General features: G+C 43.1%; 1 protein-coding gene and 1 long non-coding RNA gene across 4 annotated transcripts; both read left to right on the top strand.

The window, feature by feature from the left end:
• The first annotated feature begins 3,551 nt into the window (after positions 1-3,551).
• Positions 3,552-5,541, top strand: LOC139435799 (uncharacterized). The gene is made up of 5 exons (XR_011644993.1): positions 3,552-4,020; positions 4,269-4,417; positions 4,688-4,780; positions 4,980-5,084; positions 5,399-5,541. It is a non-coding gene; the product is annotated as an uncharacterized lncRNA (long non-coding RNA).
• An 8,224-nt stretch (positions 5,542-13,765) lies between these two features.
• LOC117464476 (uncharacterized) lies at positions 13,766-18,891 on the top strand. 3 transcript variants are annotated; one of them, XM_034106929.2, is made up of 3 exons: positions 13,766-14,350; positions 18,174-18,529; positions 18,663-18,891. In XM_034106929.2, exons 1-3 carry the CDS (start codon positions 13,823-13,825, stop codon positions 18,733-18,735), a joined length of 957 nt encoding a protein of 318 aa, XP_033962820.1. In that variant the 5' UTR covers positions 13,766-13,822; the 3' UTR covers positions 18,736-18,891. The 3 variants fall into 3 exon arrangements, with proteins under 3 accessions (XP_033962820.1, XP_033962817.1, XP_033962819.1); XM_034106926.2 differs by lacking the exon at positions 13,766-14,350 and adding an exon at positions 14,697-15,277; XM_034106928.2 differs by lacking the exon at positions 13,766-14,350 and adding an exon at positions 14,700-15,265.
• The last annotated feature ends 264 nt before the right edge of the window (positions 18,892-19,155 follow it).

The following is a 19,155-nucleotide window of genomic DNA, read 5'->3' as shown; positions in this document are numbered from 1 at the left end:
TGGATTGATATAATATTTACAAAGTAAAGTCCTGTACTCTGCAGGTGCTGGTAAAGAGCAATACAATGACAAAACCTTTCCAACCAAAACAACTAGTTGGTAGGTAGGTACGTAGGTAGGTAGGCAGACAGATAGACGGATAGATAGACGGACAGATATAGATAGATGGATATCATATATAGATAGATACTTCATTCATCCCAAATTGTGAAATGTGTGGAAACAAGTATAAACACAATAACATTAAATACAAATGAAAGCAATAGACAGGAATATATCAGTAGAAAGGACACGATGAATATTATAACATGTAATGGAGCCTTACTATGAAGGCTGACCTAAATACGGTGCTTTTCTACAGATTACTTTATTACTGCACTGGTAAAGTAAAATTAGGCCGATTAATAAGATGTGAAGTGCTTTGTAACTTTGACCCGCTTGACTGAATACACAACAAACAATGAAGAAAGAGTTTTATCTGGGCTGCTTCGCTGCCAGCTGCTCCCCCGGGACCCGGAAGTGGCGTATAGCCTGCACTTCAACATCAACGAAGGTGCTCGAGATATGCTGCATTGAACCAATAACACAAACTAACTGTATCACTATAACATGATGATGAGGGTGATGGTGATGAAGAATGCATCTAACGTTCCGCTGTTCATTATAATACAAAAACAGAGCATTAAACAAACCATCATGCTCTTACTTTGAAATCATGCGGAAATGTAGTCATCAGCGGGCCATCACGTGGTTTCCGAAAATAACCGAGTGACACGAGTAGATTTTAGCCGAGACCGGCGGAAAATATGTCTCAAAATTCCGTGTGTGTAAAAAGACGATCCGCGAACAGAGATTTGAGATCCGTGAACAGAGAGTTAAGATCCGCGAGCGCATTTTTGGTCCACAAATACAAAATGGATTCACAAATGCCTGATCGAAAGTTGTAAATGTTAAAGAGATATTCACAGATCTTTTTTTTAATTTGTGAACATATTTAGCGTATTTGCAGATCCGTTTTACACTTGCAAATGTATTTGTGAGTTTGAAAATCTTTTAAATGCATTTGTAGATGTTGTTTTACATTTACAAATCACATATTTACACACAAATTATTTTTATGTTCACACAAATAATTATGAGACATATCTATGCCCATAAGGAGGCTCTCTGGAGGAGCTCTAACCGAGGATACACTGATGGTTCCTCCACGGCTCCTCCGCGGATGCATTTCCGGGAACGGTGGATGCGTGACGCACGGCCGGACTTATCTCAGCCAATGACAGCTCTGCATGCATCCCCTGGATATTATTTTAGAAACTGCTTTCATCAGAGGTTTCTCAATACTCAAATGTCCCCTCCTCGACTCCCCTCCTCGAGACTTGGTGCCGCCCACAGGAGATGCGAGCGGAGGACTGAGGAGGGGAACCGAGGAGAGAGGAGGGGAAGCAGCAGGCGGTGAGAGAAATGAGAACTCGGTTGCGTTCGGATAGTTTAAAAATCAGCTCCTAAGTTCTAACCCTATCTCCTATTCCTTGACCTTTGAGTGAAACGTCACGGGGTTAAGGGATAGTGGATAGGAGAATTCAAAAGGATTTAGGAGAAGAGACTGCGGTGCATTAGAGAATCCGACTGCACTTTCACTATTCAACGTGTTTATGATGCGCCAGCGGACGTCATTTTGTGCGTCTGCTGCTGTGGGGAAATATGGAAACTACAGTTTTCTATACAGCGGACTACAACATGGATGTTTAATAAGAACGAGGGACTACTGTAAACTCATCTAGAGACTCTGCACCGTGCTCTGATGCTGTTGTGTTATGCTTTATGAACGTGGACAACAGAGAAACATATTCTTCATGACCAAAGTTGGAATGGAAATAAAAAAGGAAAGTGAAACTCATGCTCGTCACCCTCTCCCTCCGGTCTACATTAATACAAAAAATGATCCCAGTATGATTGTATGAACTATGAAAATATCTTAAAATCAATACAAATGTATTTATTATAAACGTGAGTCTTTAACACCTATCACTGTGTACATCACCATTCAAACATCTTTTAAAAGTTGAACAAACCCCACACAGCTCAATGAAATGTTGACTTTATTTGATCATTTCAGTAAAAACTAACGTTCATATTTGTCTTTTTGATTATAATACTGATGAACGTTCAAAACAAAGCACTTTGGCAACTTACCACATACGTTTTAAAAAGCTTAATAAGCACCGTAACTTTCATGATATAATTTCTCCGTCATAATCGATTGTTTCCGTGAACGGCCGACTGTGTACACTCACATAAATGAATCATGGTAGAGTTTATTTTTAAGCATATAAATCTATTTGATTTTATTTAAATACTCATATTTTTTAAATGTATGTATTGAAATTAATTATAATCTGTATAATTCTGTCAATTCTAAAATATATTAAATGTAATTACTTAATACATATAAACAAACAAGATTATTTTATTTAAAATGTATGTGATTGGTTTACGTACAACTCGGGGGAAGTGAAATCAGGAAGCAGGAAATGACATCCTTATTTTCCGTTGGACTTCATGTGCTACCTCAGGCTTAATGGTGAGTAATCCGAGTCATCCTTTGTCTACTTACATCCATCTGTGTATTATTCGTGCAGTTTTTATCATATTACATTAATATCAATTCATTGATGATCAAATCTACGTAGTTTGTGATGATTGTAAGCAGTTTTATGATCTTTAGTCCTTCTACGTGTTGTGTACCGGCGCTCACTAGCTAACGCTAGCTAACGTTAGCTAACGTTAGCTAGCAATTCACTAAACGTTGTGCTCTATGCTGAGTAGGAAAATAATCAATGATTGACGAATTTAAATGCATTTCATTCAAAGCTTTTCGGGTAGGGGTGCATTTTTTTTTAAGACACTTTTTTAGATTTAGACAAAAAGTCTAAAGTTTTACATATCTGTGAATATCTCTGAAACGGTTTATTATAGAGAGATGTGTTTGTCCGTTTGTTTACATAGAAATGTTTGAATCTAACTTGTGTCAGTGCATCAATTTTCTATATATACATTTATTTTTTTGAACTTCTAGAATGCACTTTTTCAGTTTGTAAACCTCGTTGCATCAGTTCAAGTGGCCTTTTTTTTGGCGCTGAGAAGCGGAGCCATTTTCCTTTCGGCGCCCATGTTGACCGATTATGTCGTTCGTTAAATGTATTAAAGACATGGCGTTTAGGACAAAACCAAAATAGAGCCCATTGTGTTTAAATTGTGAAGCAATTTGTGATCCTGGTCCGTTAAAGGTGCTGATAAAATATAATTCTTCTCCTCAGCCGAGCTGGACACCCCGAGGTTGCCATCAACTCTCTGAAAAACAAGCGAAGTGGCCAGCAGCCAACATCAGGAAGCCCAGGAAGGGAGATGTACATTTCTGTCCAAACATCCCTAGTGGTGAAACAAGAGACGGGTTGGAGGTGGAAAGGGTGGCTCTACTGACTGAGGTATAATGTGAAATACATTGTATCTTACCTATCCATGATTACACTATGTTCATGGCATGACCAGTATGTACATGATCACAGCTTTTCACCTGTCATGTTTTCTGCATTATACTCCCTGTCCAGCTCAGCTCAAGCAGCCCAACAGTTCATTTTGCACAGCACTGGACACTTCAGCTGTTTTCTGGTTACTTTGCACAGTTCATTTTTCTTTATCTATTACACTCAGTTTGTATAATATTCTTACTCCCAAATCATATTGTCTAGCATCTAGCTTAGCGTTTCCCTTTCTATTATCTGTTTCTCAATTGTATTGTGTACCCTTGCGGAGAGTTTCTAACCAAATCTCGTTTTACAAGAATATGTATTGTATAATGACAATGAAGTTTCATTCCATTTCAGGTAAAAAAGAAGAAAAAGGACGAGGCCGTGATTAAGGAGAAGATGCAGCGTACCTTCTCGCTTAGGAGACAGGAGATTCTCCAGGAGCCAAAGGTTCCTAAACAAATGGCCAGCACTATTTGACGTCAATGAGGTAAGTGTGAATCTGAAGTTTAGTAACTCATGTATTCAATGTCACACATCGGGTAAATGTTCTACACTTAAATAGCGCTTTTGTGCACCCAACTGTGCAGTGTGCTAGCCTTGCTCAAGGACACTTTGACATGACAGTCAGAGCCGGGATTCGAACCACTGACCTTCGGTCTATGAATGACCCCTCTACCAACTGAGCTACAGCTGCCCCTGTTTAAGTCTGTATCCTGTCTGTGTTGTCTTTTACAGATCAACTTGGAGTTTATGCGGCTGTACCTCTGACCTCCAAATTCCTTGGAGAACTGGACCGCCTGACCGACGACCTGATTCGAGTTTTCCATACCAAAGGTGGAGCTGCAGGAAGAAAGACCAGAGCCGTGATGGCAAAGACGGATAATGTAAGTATTTTTTGGTCTAACCTAATACACATATGGTTTGTTTGACTCAGCCATATGGGAAAGCTCCTTTTGTTAACGGTTTGGAAAAGGATAGGCACTTTCAAAATTACTGTGTAGTGAACGGGCTCAGACCTGTGTGAGTTTTAACTGAGTGGGGTGAAACTAGGTGAGTTCAGGATGGTCAAGGAGGGAAATGTCAGTGGCTTGGCTGGCCTCAGCACATGCGTCTCTGACACTGACCAGCATGGAATCATGTAATGTTTGTTTCAGAGTGAAGACATCAACGTGAGGCGTGATTGTGTGCTGAGCTGTCTGAGCATCTACCTCAATGAAGACCTGGACACACTAGTCAAAGAATATGTGGTAAGTTTGTCATCCTTCTGTCCTTTGTGCCAGATGTAATTAATTTCCCTCCAGGTGTGCCTGATAACATGTGGCGTTCATGAGAATGGGATGGACATTAGGTCACATTGACCTTGAACACCAATAGTTCGTCATTGAGTCCAATGGGTTGTTTGTTTTGAGTAAGAAATTCCCTCAAGGCAATGGTGGTTACTTGTAGGAAGTAAATCCACATGGTCCGGAGGAGCTTGAGGTTAAGGGTCGGGTCCTGGCACCTAAGCGCCTCCAATATGCCAGTGATGACAATTCTGCCCCAAACAAGAAGGTGAGGACACAGAAACTTGATAGTTCTCATAAAGCAGCAGTTATGTAATTGACACCTGTTTTGGAAATGTTATTTAGTAAGAAAGGCCTTTCAGATTATGTCAGGTCGGTTTTGATTCTTGATTCTGATCAGCTTGATTCTCGTGTGTGTGTGTGTGTGTGTGTGTGTGTGTGTGTGTGTGTGTGTGTGTGTGTGTGTGTGTGTGTGTGTGTGTGTGTGTGTGTGTGTGTGTGTGTGTGTGTGTGTGTGTGTGTGTGTGTGTGTGTGTGTGTGTGTGTGTGTGTGTGTGTGTGTGTGTGTGTGTGTGAGACTAGGATGCATGTTGTGGACTATCTGTTTATGAACTCAAACGCCTTGAGAACATCAGAGAGAGGGAAGCCTTCTTGTCTTCCTTGAAGTTATTGCCAGTAAGTGGACATGTTGACTGGAACTCTAACCAACACAAGACTGATCAACTGGTCTCTCTCTCCCTCTCTATCCTATCACACTTTGTCTGTCTCACCCAACTCTCTCCTTTCTGTCTCTCTCCCTCCCTCTTTCTGTGTCTGGCCATCTCCCTCTTCTCTCTGTCTCTCCATCCTGCTTTTTCTCTCTTCCTCTAGATCTTCTCCCTCTCTGTCTGTCTGTGTCTCTCTCTTGCTCTCACACATATAGCTTTATTGTGTGTTACCTCCTACCACAGTGTAACTTCACTCATACATAAAGCATAAGATTTTAAAAGGTGTAAAAGTAGGGCTAAATGGGTTAATTCTCGATTTTTTTCGACAATGTAGTTTACAAAGATAATGCCATTCCTGTCTTCCTCCTTTAAGGAACCTCCTGTATACCTTGTAGTGTATTTAGGGTTGATATCCATGGAGAGAAATAATGGGATAATTATTGTTTTCTCTGTCAAAAGGCAGCTGAGGATCTGAGGCAGTCAGTAAAGCCAAAGCCGGATGTCAAGAGGTAAGTCATAAAACAGTGTAGTAGTAAGGATACTTTGTTTTGTTTTGGCTGTTGGGACTGATTCTATTTAGTAGAAGGGGGCATTTTCAAGGGTTGATGGGTTAGGGGAGAGAAGGTCAGGATAGGGAAAGGTTAGTTCCTTCTATTTCCTAACAGGAAACAGAATTAGGTTAGGAGAGAGGGAGGACAGCACAAGAGAGGTTTGGAGAGGGTTGGATAGGAGGGAGGAGTAAACCTTACCCTATGAGAGGAGATTAGGAGAGAGGAGGTGAGAAGAGATGGCGGAGGGTAGGAGTGAGGGAGCGGGGGGTGGACAGAAGAGGTTTGCCTCTTTCCTACTGTCCTTTCTCCCCTACATTGTATCAAAGAACAGTTTCTTATTTGGCTCTTTCAGATATTGATTACTGATGAGAATGTTTTCATTTACTTCACAGATCTCTGAATAAAATGGGTTCCTGGTGCTGTATTTTTTCTTTTTTTACATTTCAAGTTGGGATGTTTTGTTGACTCAATTGTTATTGTGGCAGGTCAAAGGCTTCATTGGATACAGTGCAGTCTCTTCTGTCTCCCCGGAAATCCTTACATCTTAAAGAAGCTCGGAACCTTACCCTCAGAGGAGGACTAACCTATGAACATGTAAGTTACTATCTTATGTTTCATGTGCACCATTACAAATTCACTAAATTAAAGGATTAAAAGTAGTACTTTTAAGCAATGAGACACAACATGCTGTTCTTTATGGCACGTACCCACAAACACGGTAAAAAATGGTATCGAGATTCTTTAATTCGACCCTCATTGTGATCAACAATGCTCAAACACCACTTTGTATCATATTTAAATAGTTGATGATCATTGAATGTACAATTCCATTTATACATAATGTAACTTTTTGACTTTTTGTTTTGTTTTCCAGGCTTTTAGGGAGTCAAAGATCTTGAGGTCATTGTGACCTTGAACTTGTGTCCATCTCATTTTCATGAACGCTATATCTACAGTGCCTTAAGGGAATTTCTTCAAATTAACACGCACTTGGCCTCAATGATAAGCTGCTCAGAATTTGGTGGTCAAGGTTAGTGACACAGCTCATTGTTCTCTGTTCCCTCCATCTTTCAGGACATCGAATGCCGTGAGGCCGAGGCAGACGTCGCAGGGACGACCATGGGAATCTACACTGTTCGAGCTGAGAGTGATGATCCTGATGGTCCTGGTGGACGCTTTGCAGATGTCGGTGTGGTCCTGGAAGGGGTCGAAGTTCTCCACAACCCCCAGAGTATCAACCGTGCATGCATGATGCTTTATAGGTTGATCTACGCACTTAATCTAAGCTATCCAAAAAGCTTGAAGAATACATTCGAAGTTTACCAGAAGATCCTGATGGACCTGGAATCGTCCAAGCTTTCCCCCAAAGTACAAGCACTGAAACTCAAATTGCTCAGGTGATTCACAGAAAGCTAGAAACGGCAGGTGCTCAGTCAACACTTTGTTTAACGTTCTTAACTTGCCTCTGTTCTATTAAAGTTATCCTTTTACATGTTCCATCTACAGCAGTAGATGACTTGGTTGAAGAGCTACACTACCTGCTGAGTACTGTGTCTGTGTGAAGAGAAGAGGTTTGCTTTAATGTTAATACATTTGTTGAATCACCAAGCTGGTCTGATTGTATGAATCATTGAGATATTGTTGAACGGAAAATAAAAAACTTAATTGGATATTAATCACAAAAATACATAAATCTAATGCATTTTGATTGAATTTAAGATTAATTGTTATTTATTTCAAACGCATACACATTATTCATCTTGAATAGGTAACCTAATTACTATGTAATTCAAAGAAATATACTTAATGTATTCTGAATACATAATCTGATTAATATGCATTTAAATGAGTAGGTTTTATTACACTGATGTATATGCATCATGTAAAGTTTATTAGTTAGGTTTATGTTCAAAATATTAAAAAAGTTAAATGGAACTTTGTCATGTAATTATTTTACATAAATCTTAAAAGTTAGGGTTAAATATTTCTGTGAGTGTACAACACACACACCTACACTTGTTAACCTGTTAGATAAATGCATGCACGTTTTGTTCAGCCTGATAATATCCACATGTCTACCCTACTTTTATTATTTTCGAATCATAAATCTAATCGATAGATTTATGATCGATAGATTTATAATTAGCATAAGTTCGTTCATGATGGTTCACTTCAGTGATAGTGATGACATCGTTGCGAAATTTTTAACCGAGTCATTTTCAAGATTGAGTTACAATGATAAACTGGAGTGGCAAAGTATCAGCTGCATGACCCGCCATCAAGTGCTTCATCCAAAAGGACAGGAGGATGGACTTTGTGTTCAAGTGATTTGATCATCAAAGGTAGGCCTAAGTCATTTTCAATGTGGGCCGCCGTGCCGACTTAATTCATGTGTAATTGTTACTTGGCTGTGGGTGCCCTATCATGATAGGTGTTTATATAAATTGTGCTGTTTTGTGTGGTAGAGGGTCACTGCCATTGATGAGTTTTGCACCCCGGGCCGTGTTTTGATATTCCGCTGAAGTATATGCTGAGACGTAATAACTCTTCTTTTTTTTCGAGGGGGGGGTCAGAGGGCCTAGGTATAAAAGTCACGGCTCGCCACTGGATCTGGTAGTAGTGAGTGTTGAAGACAGATATGTATTTAAAAAAAACCACATAAACAAATATATAAGTAACTAAATACTAATTGATAGAAGGTCCGCCGTCTAGCTCACCCCTTAGAGCGGCGGTCCAGTAGGTTTAGATAGCAAGCAGAAGAGTTCCAAGATCCAGGTTCGAGCCCAGCCCTTTACTATGTCTTCCTCTAGTGGCGCTAAAGAAAAACCCATAAATGCATTAATAGTATAAATGCATTATTTTCACATCTAAACTTTAATGGAATGTTCTTGTGTTTTTTATACAGTGTTAGAATATATATTGGAGTGTAAAATATGAACACAAAATTGATAAACACCATTAGAATACAATAAACAACTCCAGGAGTTAAAGTATATACTTTACGAGGTCAATTTGAAATAAATAATATTAACATGAAAGCATGTACATGTTCTACAAAGGATGTCTCTTAAACTCTTAACACTACCGTATACTTAAACAGCGTTAACATACATTCTCTATTTGTAATTGGATGAGTGGTGAAGTGTTTTTGTTGCATAAATTCATTTTCAGATTACTGTTATGCAGAGTAGCTTATTTTTTATAAGAAATGTGTGAATGTGTTTTTAAATTGACAAATGCTTATGACTGTTTGTTTGTATTGTAAAGTGAGGTCCAAAGCTCTCGTCCACGGGAGAGAAAGAACAGGAAAGAATAATGACAAGTGTTGAAACATATTCTTCATGACCAAAGTTGGAATTGAAATAAAAAAGGAAAGTGAAACTCATGCTCGTCAGTGTCACCCTCTCCCTCCGGTCTACATTAATACAAAAAATGATCCCAGTATGATTGTTTGAACTATGAAAATATCTTAAAATCAATACAAATGTATTTATTATAAACGTGAGTCTTTAACACCTATCACGGTGTACATCACCATTCAAACATCTTTTAAAAGTTGAACAAACCCCACACAGCTCAGTGAAATGTTGACTTTATTTGATCATTTCAGTAAAAACTAACGTTCATATTTGTCTTTTTGATTATAATACTGATGAACGTTCAAAACAAAGCACTTTGGCAACTTACCACATACGTTTTAAAAAGCTTAATAAGCACCGTAACTTTCATGATATAATTTTTCCGTCATAATCGATTGTTTCCGTGAACGGCCGACTGTTGTGTGACGTCAAATGCTGCGGCTGCAAGGCATTGTGGGGCACAGAGGCGGCGCTAGGGGGTGGCTACTTGGGCTCAAGCCCCGGATGTTTTCTGAAAAGCCCCGGATGTTTTTTTTTTTTAAATGTCTCGGGAGTAATGTGCAGTACCGGAGTCGACCAGAGAGGCAGCCGCTGCGGGACATTAGCCTGCGTACTGCGTAGCCTTCCCTGCCCTGAAGAAGAAGAAGTGATCCTTCCTAGTGCCTGACGAGTTTTAAGCCAATAGCCTATAAAGTTATGGATATTAGAAAGTTATTTTCATCGAAGCAGGCGCCACAAGCTGCAGCAGCAGCAGTATCAGCAGCTGACAACAATGTCATCACCAGCAGTGAAGAAATGGATGATGTTTCAGGTTTGTGAATCTAATGGTGATATCTGCATTCTGGCTGACTGAGTAAGAAGTGAAAAAAAGTGATGTACTGTAACGTTAATCTTATAGCTAGTAAACATGGAGTAACCAAGGCAAGGCAAGTTTATTTATATAGCACCTTTCAACACAAGGCAATTCAAGGTGCTTTACAAAAATGAAAGACATTCAAACAAAGGCATTTAAAAACAGTAAAAGATAATAAAAGAAACATTAAAAGAAAAAATACATGAATAAAAAGTTACAGTGCAGTTTAAGATATGAATAGTTCACACAGAAGTTCCACTTTACTGATGAACACAACAGCTCAGTTTAAATTAAAAGCAGCGACAAAAAGATAAACCACACTAAGTCAATACCATTATATGTTGGTATGTATACAGAACATGACTAAAAATTATTCTAAGATGTAACGTTAACCCTTCATACCTCAGTCTACTTTTAAGACACTAAAATAACGTATTCCAATTTTTATTTTGTTTTCGCTCGTGGAATTATACCGGCTCTCGTTTCAGTACACATAACAACGGAACCATAGCAACGGAACTGACAGGCAACGGAACTGACAGGCAACACTCTGAATCCGATTGGCTGTGACTGCATCCACTCAGAGTGCCCGATTTAGAAACGTGACTCTTACACTCTTTACGTCACAAACAAAGATGGTGGATGAGAATAGATCTATAAAACGATAAGCAATGCGCAGTGGATCGGAAGAGGACGGTGTGTCGGCGTTGTTCGATAGCAGTGCGGTATGCTAATGGAAACACACGCCAAACATGCTAAATCACATCAGAAGGCATCACCCAGATTTGCCAATCACCGGAGCCCGGGAAAGACAACAGCAGTTCAACAGCTGATCCCCGCTGTTTTTAAGAAGCCAATAGACATGAAAGCGGAGAGACCAACATAAATAACGGAAGCTTTTGGCATATTTTTTCAACGACTTTGCGTTCTTGAAACACTTTCTTATTATTTATGATGTAATATTTTCAAGACATTCTTTTTAGTTTTACAGCTTGATGAAACCTTTTTGTTTGACATCAGCCATTATAGATACTATGGCCATCTGAGTGTGTGGTGCTGTTTGTGGTTTGTTTTTAACTGTTTAATACAGTTAATTATTCAAAATGTCAGAGTTCCTTATTTTTAAACTGAAACTTGCACTACTGTTCAAAAGTAAATAACAACAAACCTGGAATTATGCATTTGGGACTTTTTTTTGCTTTTTCTTGTTGTACCGAACCGTGACCCCCAAACCGAGGTACGAACCGAACCGTGACTTCTGTGAACCGTTACACCCCTAGTCCCAGGGAACTCACCAAGTGTCAGAAAACACAACCCTCTCTCTTTTCCTCCATACCCAAATCTCTAAAAACGGGGCTGCAACGGATCTGATACAGACTGATCTTGAATTATTTTGTACGTCACAGAAGTGTTGCTCCGCTTATTGGTCAATTCTCCACCTATCAGGGGAATGTGGGGTTGGGCCACGGCCGGCCATTGCGCTGGAGACGCTGTAGTACATATGCCAGGCCTGTAAGTGGCGCTGTAGTCTGCCACAAAAGCAGCGAAGAAGACTTCCCGCGCATGGTTGCCCTTCTGTTTATACTCTGCTCTGGCTCTTTTTCTCCCTCCCCGAGGCAAGCGTTTGCTCCCGCTGCTGTAATTCAATGCAATCCCTCTCTCGCTGTAATTCTCTCCGGTAGTCCACCAGCTGATGACAAACACCCTCCTCTCCGGCTCTTCCAAGGAACGAGGGGACCGTGCTGCAGAGTTTCAGTTAGATTTTTATTTCGCCGGTCAACATGTCCGTTAAAGTTTAAATCTTCCGGACAAAATTAGAAAAGTGCCGGTCAGAGGTCTTCTTTGTTATTTATTGAGCTTTAAAACAAATGAATAACGACTCTATATAATAATATAAGAATAAAACACGGAGGACGGAGATTTCTTTTTCTCCCGCTCTTCTCCCCGCTGCAGCCCAGCAGCTGATCTCAGAGCACGCTCCCCTCTCCTGCAGGGGGCGTGGTCAGCTGCAGCTCACAGAATCAGCCCCCTGCAAAAACAGGGCTGGAAAGAGCAAATAGAGCGAAATGAGGCATGGCTAAAATGCAGGATCTGTTTGGTATTTTGAAAGAAAAACTATTTATATACTTTATATAGGTATGGCCCTACAATATATTGTTCAAATATAGCATGATATGTCCCCTTTAAGGTATTATTAAGGTAGGGTTAATGTTGCTCTCAAAGTGCACCAGATTGATGCTTTTAACTTCAATATTTAAAAAAAAAATCTTCCCGGGGGGAGCCTGCTCCCCCCCGGACCCCCCTAGAGGAGGCGACGACCCCCTTAAGGATGTTTGGTCCACCCCCTACTTGTAAAAAAAATAGCACTTTACCCCTGCACCCCCCCCCCCCCAACAACTCCTGGGCTAAGCCCCGGATCTCCTACAATCCTAAATCCGCCTCATTTTCTCTCTCCTTTCGGTTAGGGAGGTCCAGTGGTTCCTAAGCTAAAGGAGGTTATAAAGGAAGTTTGAAACCTCCTTTCCTATCATTCTAGAGAATTCGAACGGCACTTATCATGGCTGCCACTGAGGGACTTCCGGGTCATTTCACTCCGTTAGGAAGGTTCCTAAGCTAAATGGACTATTCGACTGCAGCCCTCCTCTCCTCTGAGCTGTCATTTTAAAGAGACGTCCATTAATGATGACAGGAGGCACAGCAGCCCTCTGTCTGATGGACAGATGTGTTCATGATTGTTACGTGCCGTAGTGTGTGTTTTCCTCTCTCTCCCTCTGATTGTCCCCAGGTGCAGCCTCTTCCCAGGTGCAGCCTCTTCCCAGGTGCTCCTACTTTGCAATCAAGGATTCCATATAGGAACGGAAGAGGACGGCAGTGAGGGCCCTTCTTTCTCTCCTTCTCGTCTGGCTGCATGTGTGCAGCCTGTCTCTGTGTACAACCCAGCCTAGTTGTGTTGTTTATTGTACCATTGTGTTGTAATGTGGCTGGTGAGCCGCCTTACGTATTGACGGATTAAAAACCTCACTTAAACTCCTTCAGCCTTCCGTTTCCTCTCCTTTTTCTCTCGTCCGGCTATCTGGTGTGTCGCTACTTCCCTTGGTATCCCTAGCTCTACAAGGGAACGTAACATGGGGGCTCGTCCAATCTTTGAGACAAAGAGTGAGTATGTGGTTGTTGGTTAGAGTTATTGTGTTTGGTGGTGAGCAGTAGTGTATATAGGTGTAGAATTGGCTGTGATATTATTTACTGTTGAACAGCTTCCTCAGTTTAGACAGGGGAGTGTCTAGCTGGACTGAATCAGTCCTTCCTTCGGATACTCATTTTTTATTTTGCCTTTTTTATTTTCGGGGTAATCCTGGGTGGGGATTTATTCCCTGTTGGGGGCAGGCGATTTAGGGTTTCGGCCGCTGATGTTTGCCTTTAAAGTCACCTCGAGCCCGGCACGCTCCAGAAGATAGTTAGGTAAAGTTTGGTAGGCAGGATCTGGGGAAGTTTGTAAATAAATATATAATAATATTTGTAAGTAGCCGTTGCTAAAGATGGCTTTTGTGTTGGAGCAGTTTGTGGCCAGTCCTACTGTGGGTCAGCTAGACGGGTGCAGGAAGGTTGATTTGCGGTTAGTTGCTGACCATTATCATGTTTCTGTCTCCTCGGCTCTGGTAAAAAGTGAACTCAAGGCTACTTTGATAACTGGACTAGTTGAACAGGGGGTTTTGAGGCGGCCTGTTTTAGTGGAATCTCCTGGCACGGTGGTTCAGAGTGCTACGAAACAGGCAAACATTTTCACCACACCTCAGTTTGACTCGTTTTCGGCAGGATCCTCACCTACGGGGTCTAAAGTAGATGCCAGGGTAAAAGTACGTATGGCTCGTCTCCAGTGTGAGAGGGAGGAGCGTGAGCGTGAGCGAGAGTTTCAGCTCAGGAGGGAGCTGGAGAGCAGGAAGCATGAGCTGGAGATCAGGAAGCTGGAGGCAGACACTGCTGTCCGGATGCGTCAGCTAGAGCTCCAAGCAGCTGTGGGGGGTGATTCTGCAGTTACACCTTCTGGTCCTGCTGCCTCCTTTGATGTGAGCAGGCATATTAATTTGGTCCCTGTGTTTCGGGAATCAGAGGTGGAAGTCTATTTTGGTGCCTTTGAGCGCATTGCTGCGGCCCTGCACTGGCCAGAAGACGTGTGGGCTATTCTATTACAGTGCAAGCTAGTCGGCAAGGCTCAAGCGGCTTGCTCTTCTCTTTCTGTCGAGAATAGTTTGGAGTATGACAAGGTGAAAGGTGCTATTCTCAGGGCATATGAGCTTGTGCCTGAGGCCTACAGGCAGCGTTTTCGCGGCATAAAGAAAGCTGCTGGCCAAACATACGTGGACTTCGCGAGGGAGAAGAAAGTCCTCTTTGACAGGTGGTGTAGAACGTGTAAAGCGGATGACATCGCTTCCGTATGTGAGCTGATGCTGTTGGAGGAGTTCAAAAACTGTGTACCGGAGCGTACGGTAGTCTACCTGAATGAGCAGAAAGTGACTACTCTTCAGCAGGCTGCCACTCTGGCAGACGAGTTTTCGCTGATACACAGGAGCGGTTTTTTTCAGCGGGATCCTCCTCAGCGGGACACTTATCGGAGAGCTCCTGATAATTATGTTCCCTGTGCCAGTGTTCCATTGTTAGGTCCCAGGATAGACAGAGCGTGCTATTTTTGTCTTGACCCAGGTCACATGATAGCAGATTGTGCAGCTTGGAAGCGAGAGCGAGCAGCAGGTGGCAAGCACCCAAAAGGGGTGGGCTTGATTAAAACAGTGTGTCCTAGTAGGCAGGTCACTGTTAAAATGGGCCCTGATGAGTGTTTTAAGCCATTCATCTCTACTGCTTTTGTCTCTCTGTCAGGGAAGGTGGAGGATCAGCGACAGGTTACTATGTTACGAGACAGTGGCGGCTCACAGTCGTTCATTCTTGCGAGTGCCCTGCCCTTGAGTAATGAGTCCGCCTGTGATGTAAGTGCCGTGGTAAGAGGTATTGAAATGGGTTTTGTGGCTGCACCGCTCCACAATGTCCATGTCCAGTCCAAACTGGCTTCTGGTTTCTTCACGGTTGCCGTACTCCCCAGGTTTCCAATCGACGGTGTGGATTTTATAATGGGAAACGATATAGCTGGAGGTAAAGTGTACCCTACTCCAGAGGTTGTTGACATTCCAGTTCCTGGTGCTGTAGATGATAACCTAGCTCTGACTCATCCGGAGGTATTTGCAGTTAGTGTTTTGACCAGAGCTCAGGCCTGTAAGCAGGCTCAGGATGTGGATTTGTCTGATTCTTGGCTTGTCTCTGCCCTATCTAACGACAGGTTGACCTCTGTTGATGGATTAGTGGAGGGCCCTCCAACGGTGTGTGATGGTGAAATAGAACCTGTCGCTATTGCTCCAGAGGTGGCTATGCCTTTGACCCGTGAGGCGCTCATCACGGCACAAAGGGATGATCCTACCTTGATCAAGTGTTTTAACGCTGCTGAGAACCCTAACGAAGGCAATAAGAAACAATTGTTTTGTGTGGATGACGGGGTGCTGATGCGCCGGTGGGCTGACCAATCAAGTGATGCAGATGTTGGTTCAGGTGGTGATTGGAACAGCGTTTATCAAGTAGTGGTTCCTGTGAGTTGTCGGCAGCAGGTTCTGGTGTTAGCCCATGAGCACCTGTGGTCTGGCCACTTAGGTGTGACTAAGACTTATGACCGGATCCTTCAACATTTTTTTTGGCCAGGATTGAAAGATGACGTAGTGTGTTTCTGTAGAACTTGTAGCACATGCCAGGTGGTGGGTAAACCAAATCAAGTAGTTCCTCCAGCGCCGCTGTGTCCTGTTCCGGCTATTGGTGAGCCTTTTGACCATATCATTGCTGACTGTGTCGGTCCGTTGCCGAAGACCAAGGCAGGTAACCAGTTTCTGTTGACTGTGATGTGTGTATCGACACGTTTCCCTGAGGCCATCCCTTTGCGTAAAATCACTGCACCCGCCATCATTAAAGCACTGACCAAGTTTTTTACCACCTTTGGGTTGCCGAAGGTTGTGCAGACTGATCAGGGAACTAATTTCCTTTCCAAGGTTTTTAGAAAAACCTTGCAGTCATTGGGTGTTTCCCATTCAGTGTCTAGTGCCTACCACCCAGAGTCACAAGGGGCACTTGAGCGTTGGCATCAGACATTGAAATCGATGCTTGGTAAATACTGCCATGACACAGGCAGGGACTGGGATGAGGGTGTTCCCTTCGTGTTATTTGCTATTCGTGACGCAAAGCAGGAGTCTACTGGGTTTAGCCCAGCTGAACTAGTGTTTGGGCACAATGTGCGTGGCCCATTAAAGATGCTGAAGGATAAATTGGTGTCTGAGTCCCTTCCGAAAACTGATGTGAAGAAGTTTGTGTCCCAGTGTCGTGAGCATTTACGACAGGCGACGAAGCTAGCAAGGGAAGCTCTTGCCTCTTCGCAGGAAAACATGAAGGGCAGGTACGATAGGAGAGCAGTTAAGCGGCAGTTTCAGCCTGGTGAGCAGGTGTTGGTGTTGCTGCCTACACCCGGATCTGCTCTCAACGCGCGTTTCTCAGGTCCGTATGTGGTTGTAAGGCAAGAGTCTGACACCAACTATATCATTGACACACCTGAGCGTAGGAGAAAAACAAGGTTGTGCCATGTTAACATGCTTAAGTCCTATCATGCCAGGGAAGCTTCCCAGGGAGACCAGCAAGGTACTGTGGTGACTGCTGTTCCCAGCGTGGCCACTTCCCTGGCCTGTGCAATGTCGGTGGTTGAGGATGACTTGATAGTGCCCTCTGGTGGTCAGCAGTGTGGTAGGTTATCGAACTCTGAGTTTATGCTGAGCTTAGAGTCTAACCTGGCGTATCTTCCAGAAAGCCAGCGAGGCGACGTAGTCGGTTTGGTTCATGCTCACCCGACCCTATTTGGTGATGTGCCATCGAGCACTAATGTGTTAAAGCATGACATTGATGTTGGAAATGCTCATCCAGTTAAGCAGCATGCGTATCGTTGCCACATAGAGAAGAGGGAGAACATGAAAAAGGAAGTGTGTTATCTGCTGGAAAATGGCTTAGCCAAGCCTAGCTGCAGCCCCTGTAGCAGTCCATGTTTGCTTGCTCCTAAATCTGACGGAACACCGCGTTTCTGCACCGATTTTCGCAAGGTGAACGCCCTAACTGTTCCAGACTCTTTTCCTTTACCCCGTATGGACGATTGCATCGATAGTATTGGTCCTAGTGTGTTTATCACGAAGTTGGATCTCCTTAAAGGATATTGGCAGGTCCCTCTCACTTCTAGGGCCTCAGACATCTCTGCATTCGTAACGCCGGACCACTTTATGCAATACACTGTGATGGCTTTTGGCATGAGGAATGCCCCAGCCACATTTCAGCGGTTAATGCAATTAGTGTTGGGGGATGTGCCCAACTGTAATGTGTATCTTGATGATGTGGTGGTTTTTTCCGATAACTGGACTGACCATATGGCTATTCTCGCATGTGTGTTCCAGCGACTCGCAGGAGCCTCGCTAACAGTGAATCTGGCAAAGTGTGAGTTTGGCAAGGCCACTGTCACCTATCTAGGCAAACAGGTGGGTCATGGGCATGTGAGGCCCGTGGATGCTAAAGTGGAAGCCATCCTTTCCTACCCAGCTCCAGCCACCCGACGTGAACTCCGGCGGTTCCTCGGTATGGCTGGGTACTACCGATGTTTTTGCAAGAACTTTTCGGTAGTTGTGGCACCGCTAACTCAACTGTGTAGCCCTAATGTTCCATTTCTATGGACTGAGGAGTGTTGCCGCTCCTTTAGCTCTGCCAAGTCTCTCCTCTGTAGTGCTCCAGTGTTGTGTGCCTAACTTCATCCTTCCCTTCCAACTCGAGGTGGATGCTAGTGGTTCTGGGGCTGGTGCTGTTCTGCTGCAGGAGGGTGATGGGGGTGTGAGCCATCCTGTATGCTACTTCTCGACCAAGTTCAAGCGACATCAGCTGAATTATTCCACCATTGAGAAGGAAACTCTGGCCATGCTCCTTGCCCTGCAGCATTTTCAAGTGTATGTTGGGTCCAGTTCAACGCCAGTGGTGGTGTACACCGACCACAACCCACTCGTATTTTTGTCCCAGATGTTCAACCACAACCAGCGGTTGATGCGCTGGGCCCTGTCGGCACAAGACTTCAACATCGTCATCAACTACAAGAAAGGAGCAGATAATGTTGTGGCCGATGTACTGTCCCGCGGGTGAGACTTAACGATCTGTCCAACCGTTGGAGTGTTGTTGGTAACTGTGGCCAAACACTGGTTTGGTTTTATGGGGGGAAGTGTTACGTGCCGTAGTGTGTGTTTTCCTCTCTCTCCCTCTGATTGTCCCCAGGTGCAGCCTCTTCCCAGGTGCTCCTACTTTGCAATCAAGGATTCCATATAGGAACGGAAGAGGACGGCAGTGAGGGCCCTTCTTTCTCTCCTTCTCGTCTGGCTGCATGTGTGCAGCCTGTCTCTGTGTACAACCCAGCCTAGTTGTGTTGTTTATTGTACCATTGTGTTGTAATGTGGCTGGTGAGCCGCCTTACGTATTGACGGATTAAAAACCTCACTTAAACTCCTTCAGCCTTCCGTTTCCTCTCCTTTTTCTCTCGTCCGGCTATCTGGTGTGTCGCTACTTCCCTTGGTATCCCTAGCTCTACAAGGGAACGTAACAATGATGACTTATATATTTACTTTTAATTCATTCACAGTGCGGTATAATGCGACAATAACAGGCTACAGATGCGGTACATATACACAAACACATATATTTATATAAATAATATATACAATTTCAGAATCAAACAAGTATGAGAGCACTCTCATAATAACGTAACCCAATC

Source organism: Pseudochaenichthys georgianus, chromosome 19 (assembly GCF_902827115.2).
Source record: "Pseudochaenichthys georgianus chromosome 19, fPseGeo1.2, whole genome shotgun sequence".
Lineage (NCBI taxonomy): Eukaryota > Metazoa > Chordata > Actinopteri > Perciformes > Channichthyidae > Pseudochaenichthys > Pseudochaenichthys georgianus.
Note: the sequence above shows the minus strand (reverse complement) of the source record. Positions and strands in the feature narration are given on the sequence as shown.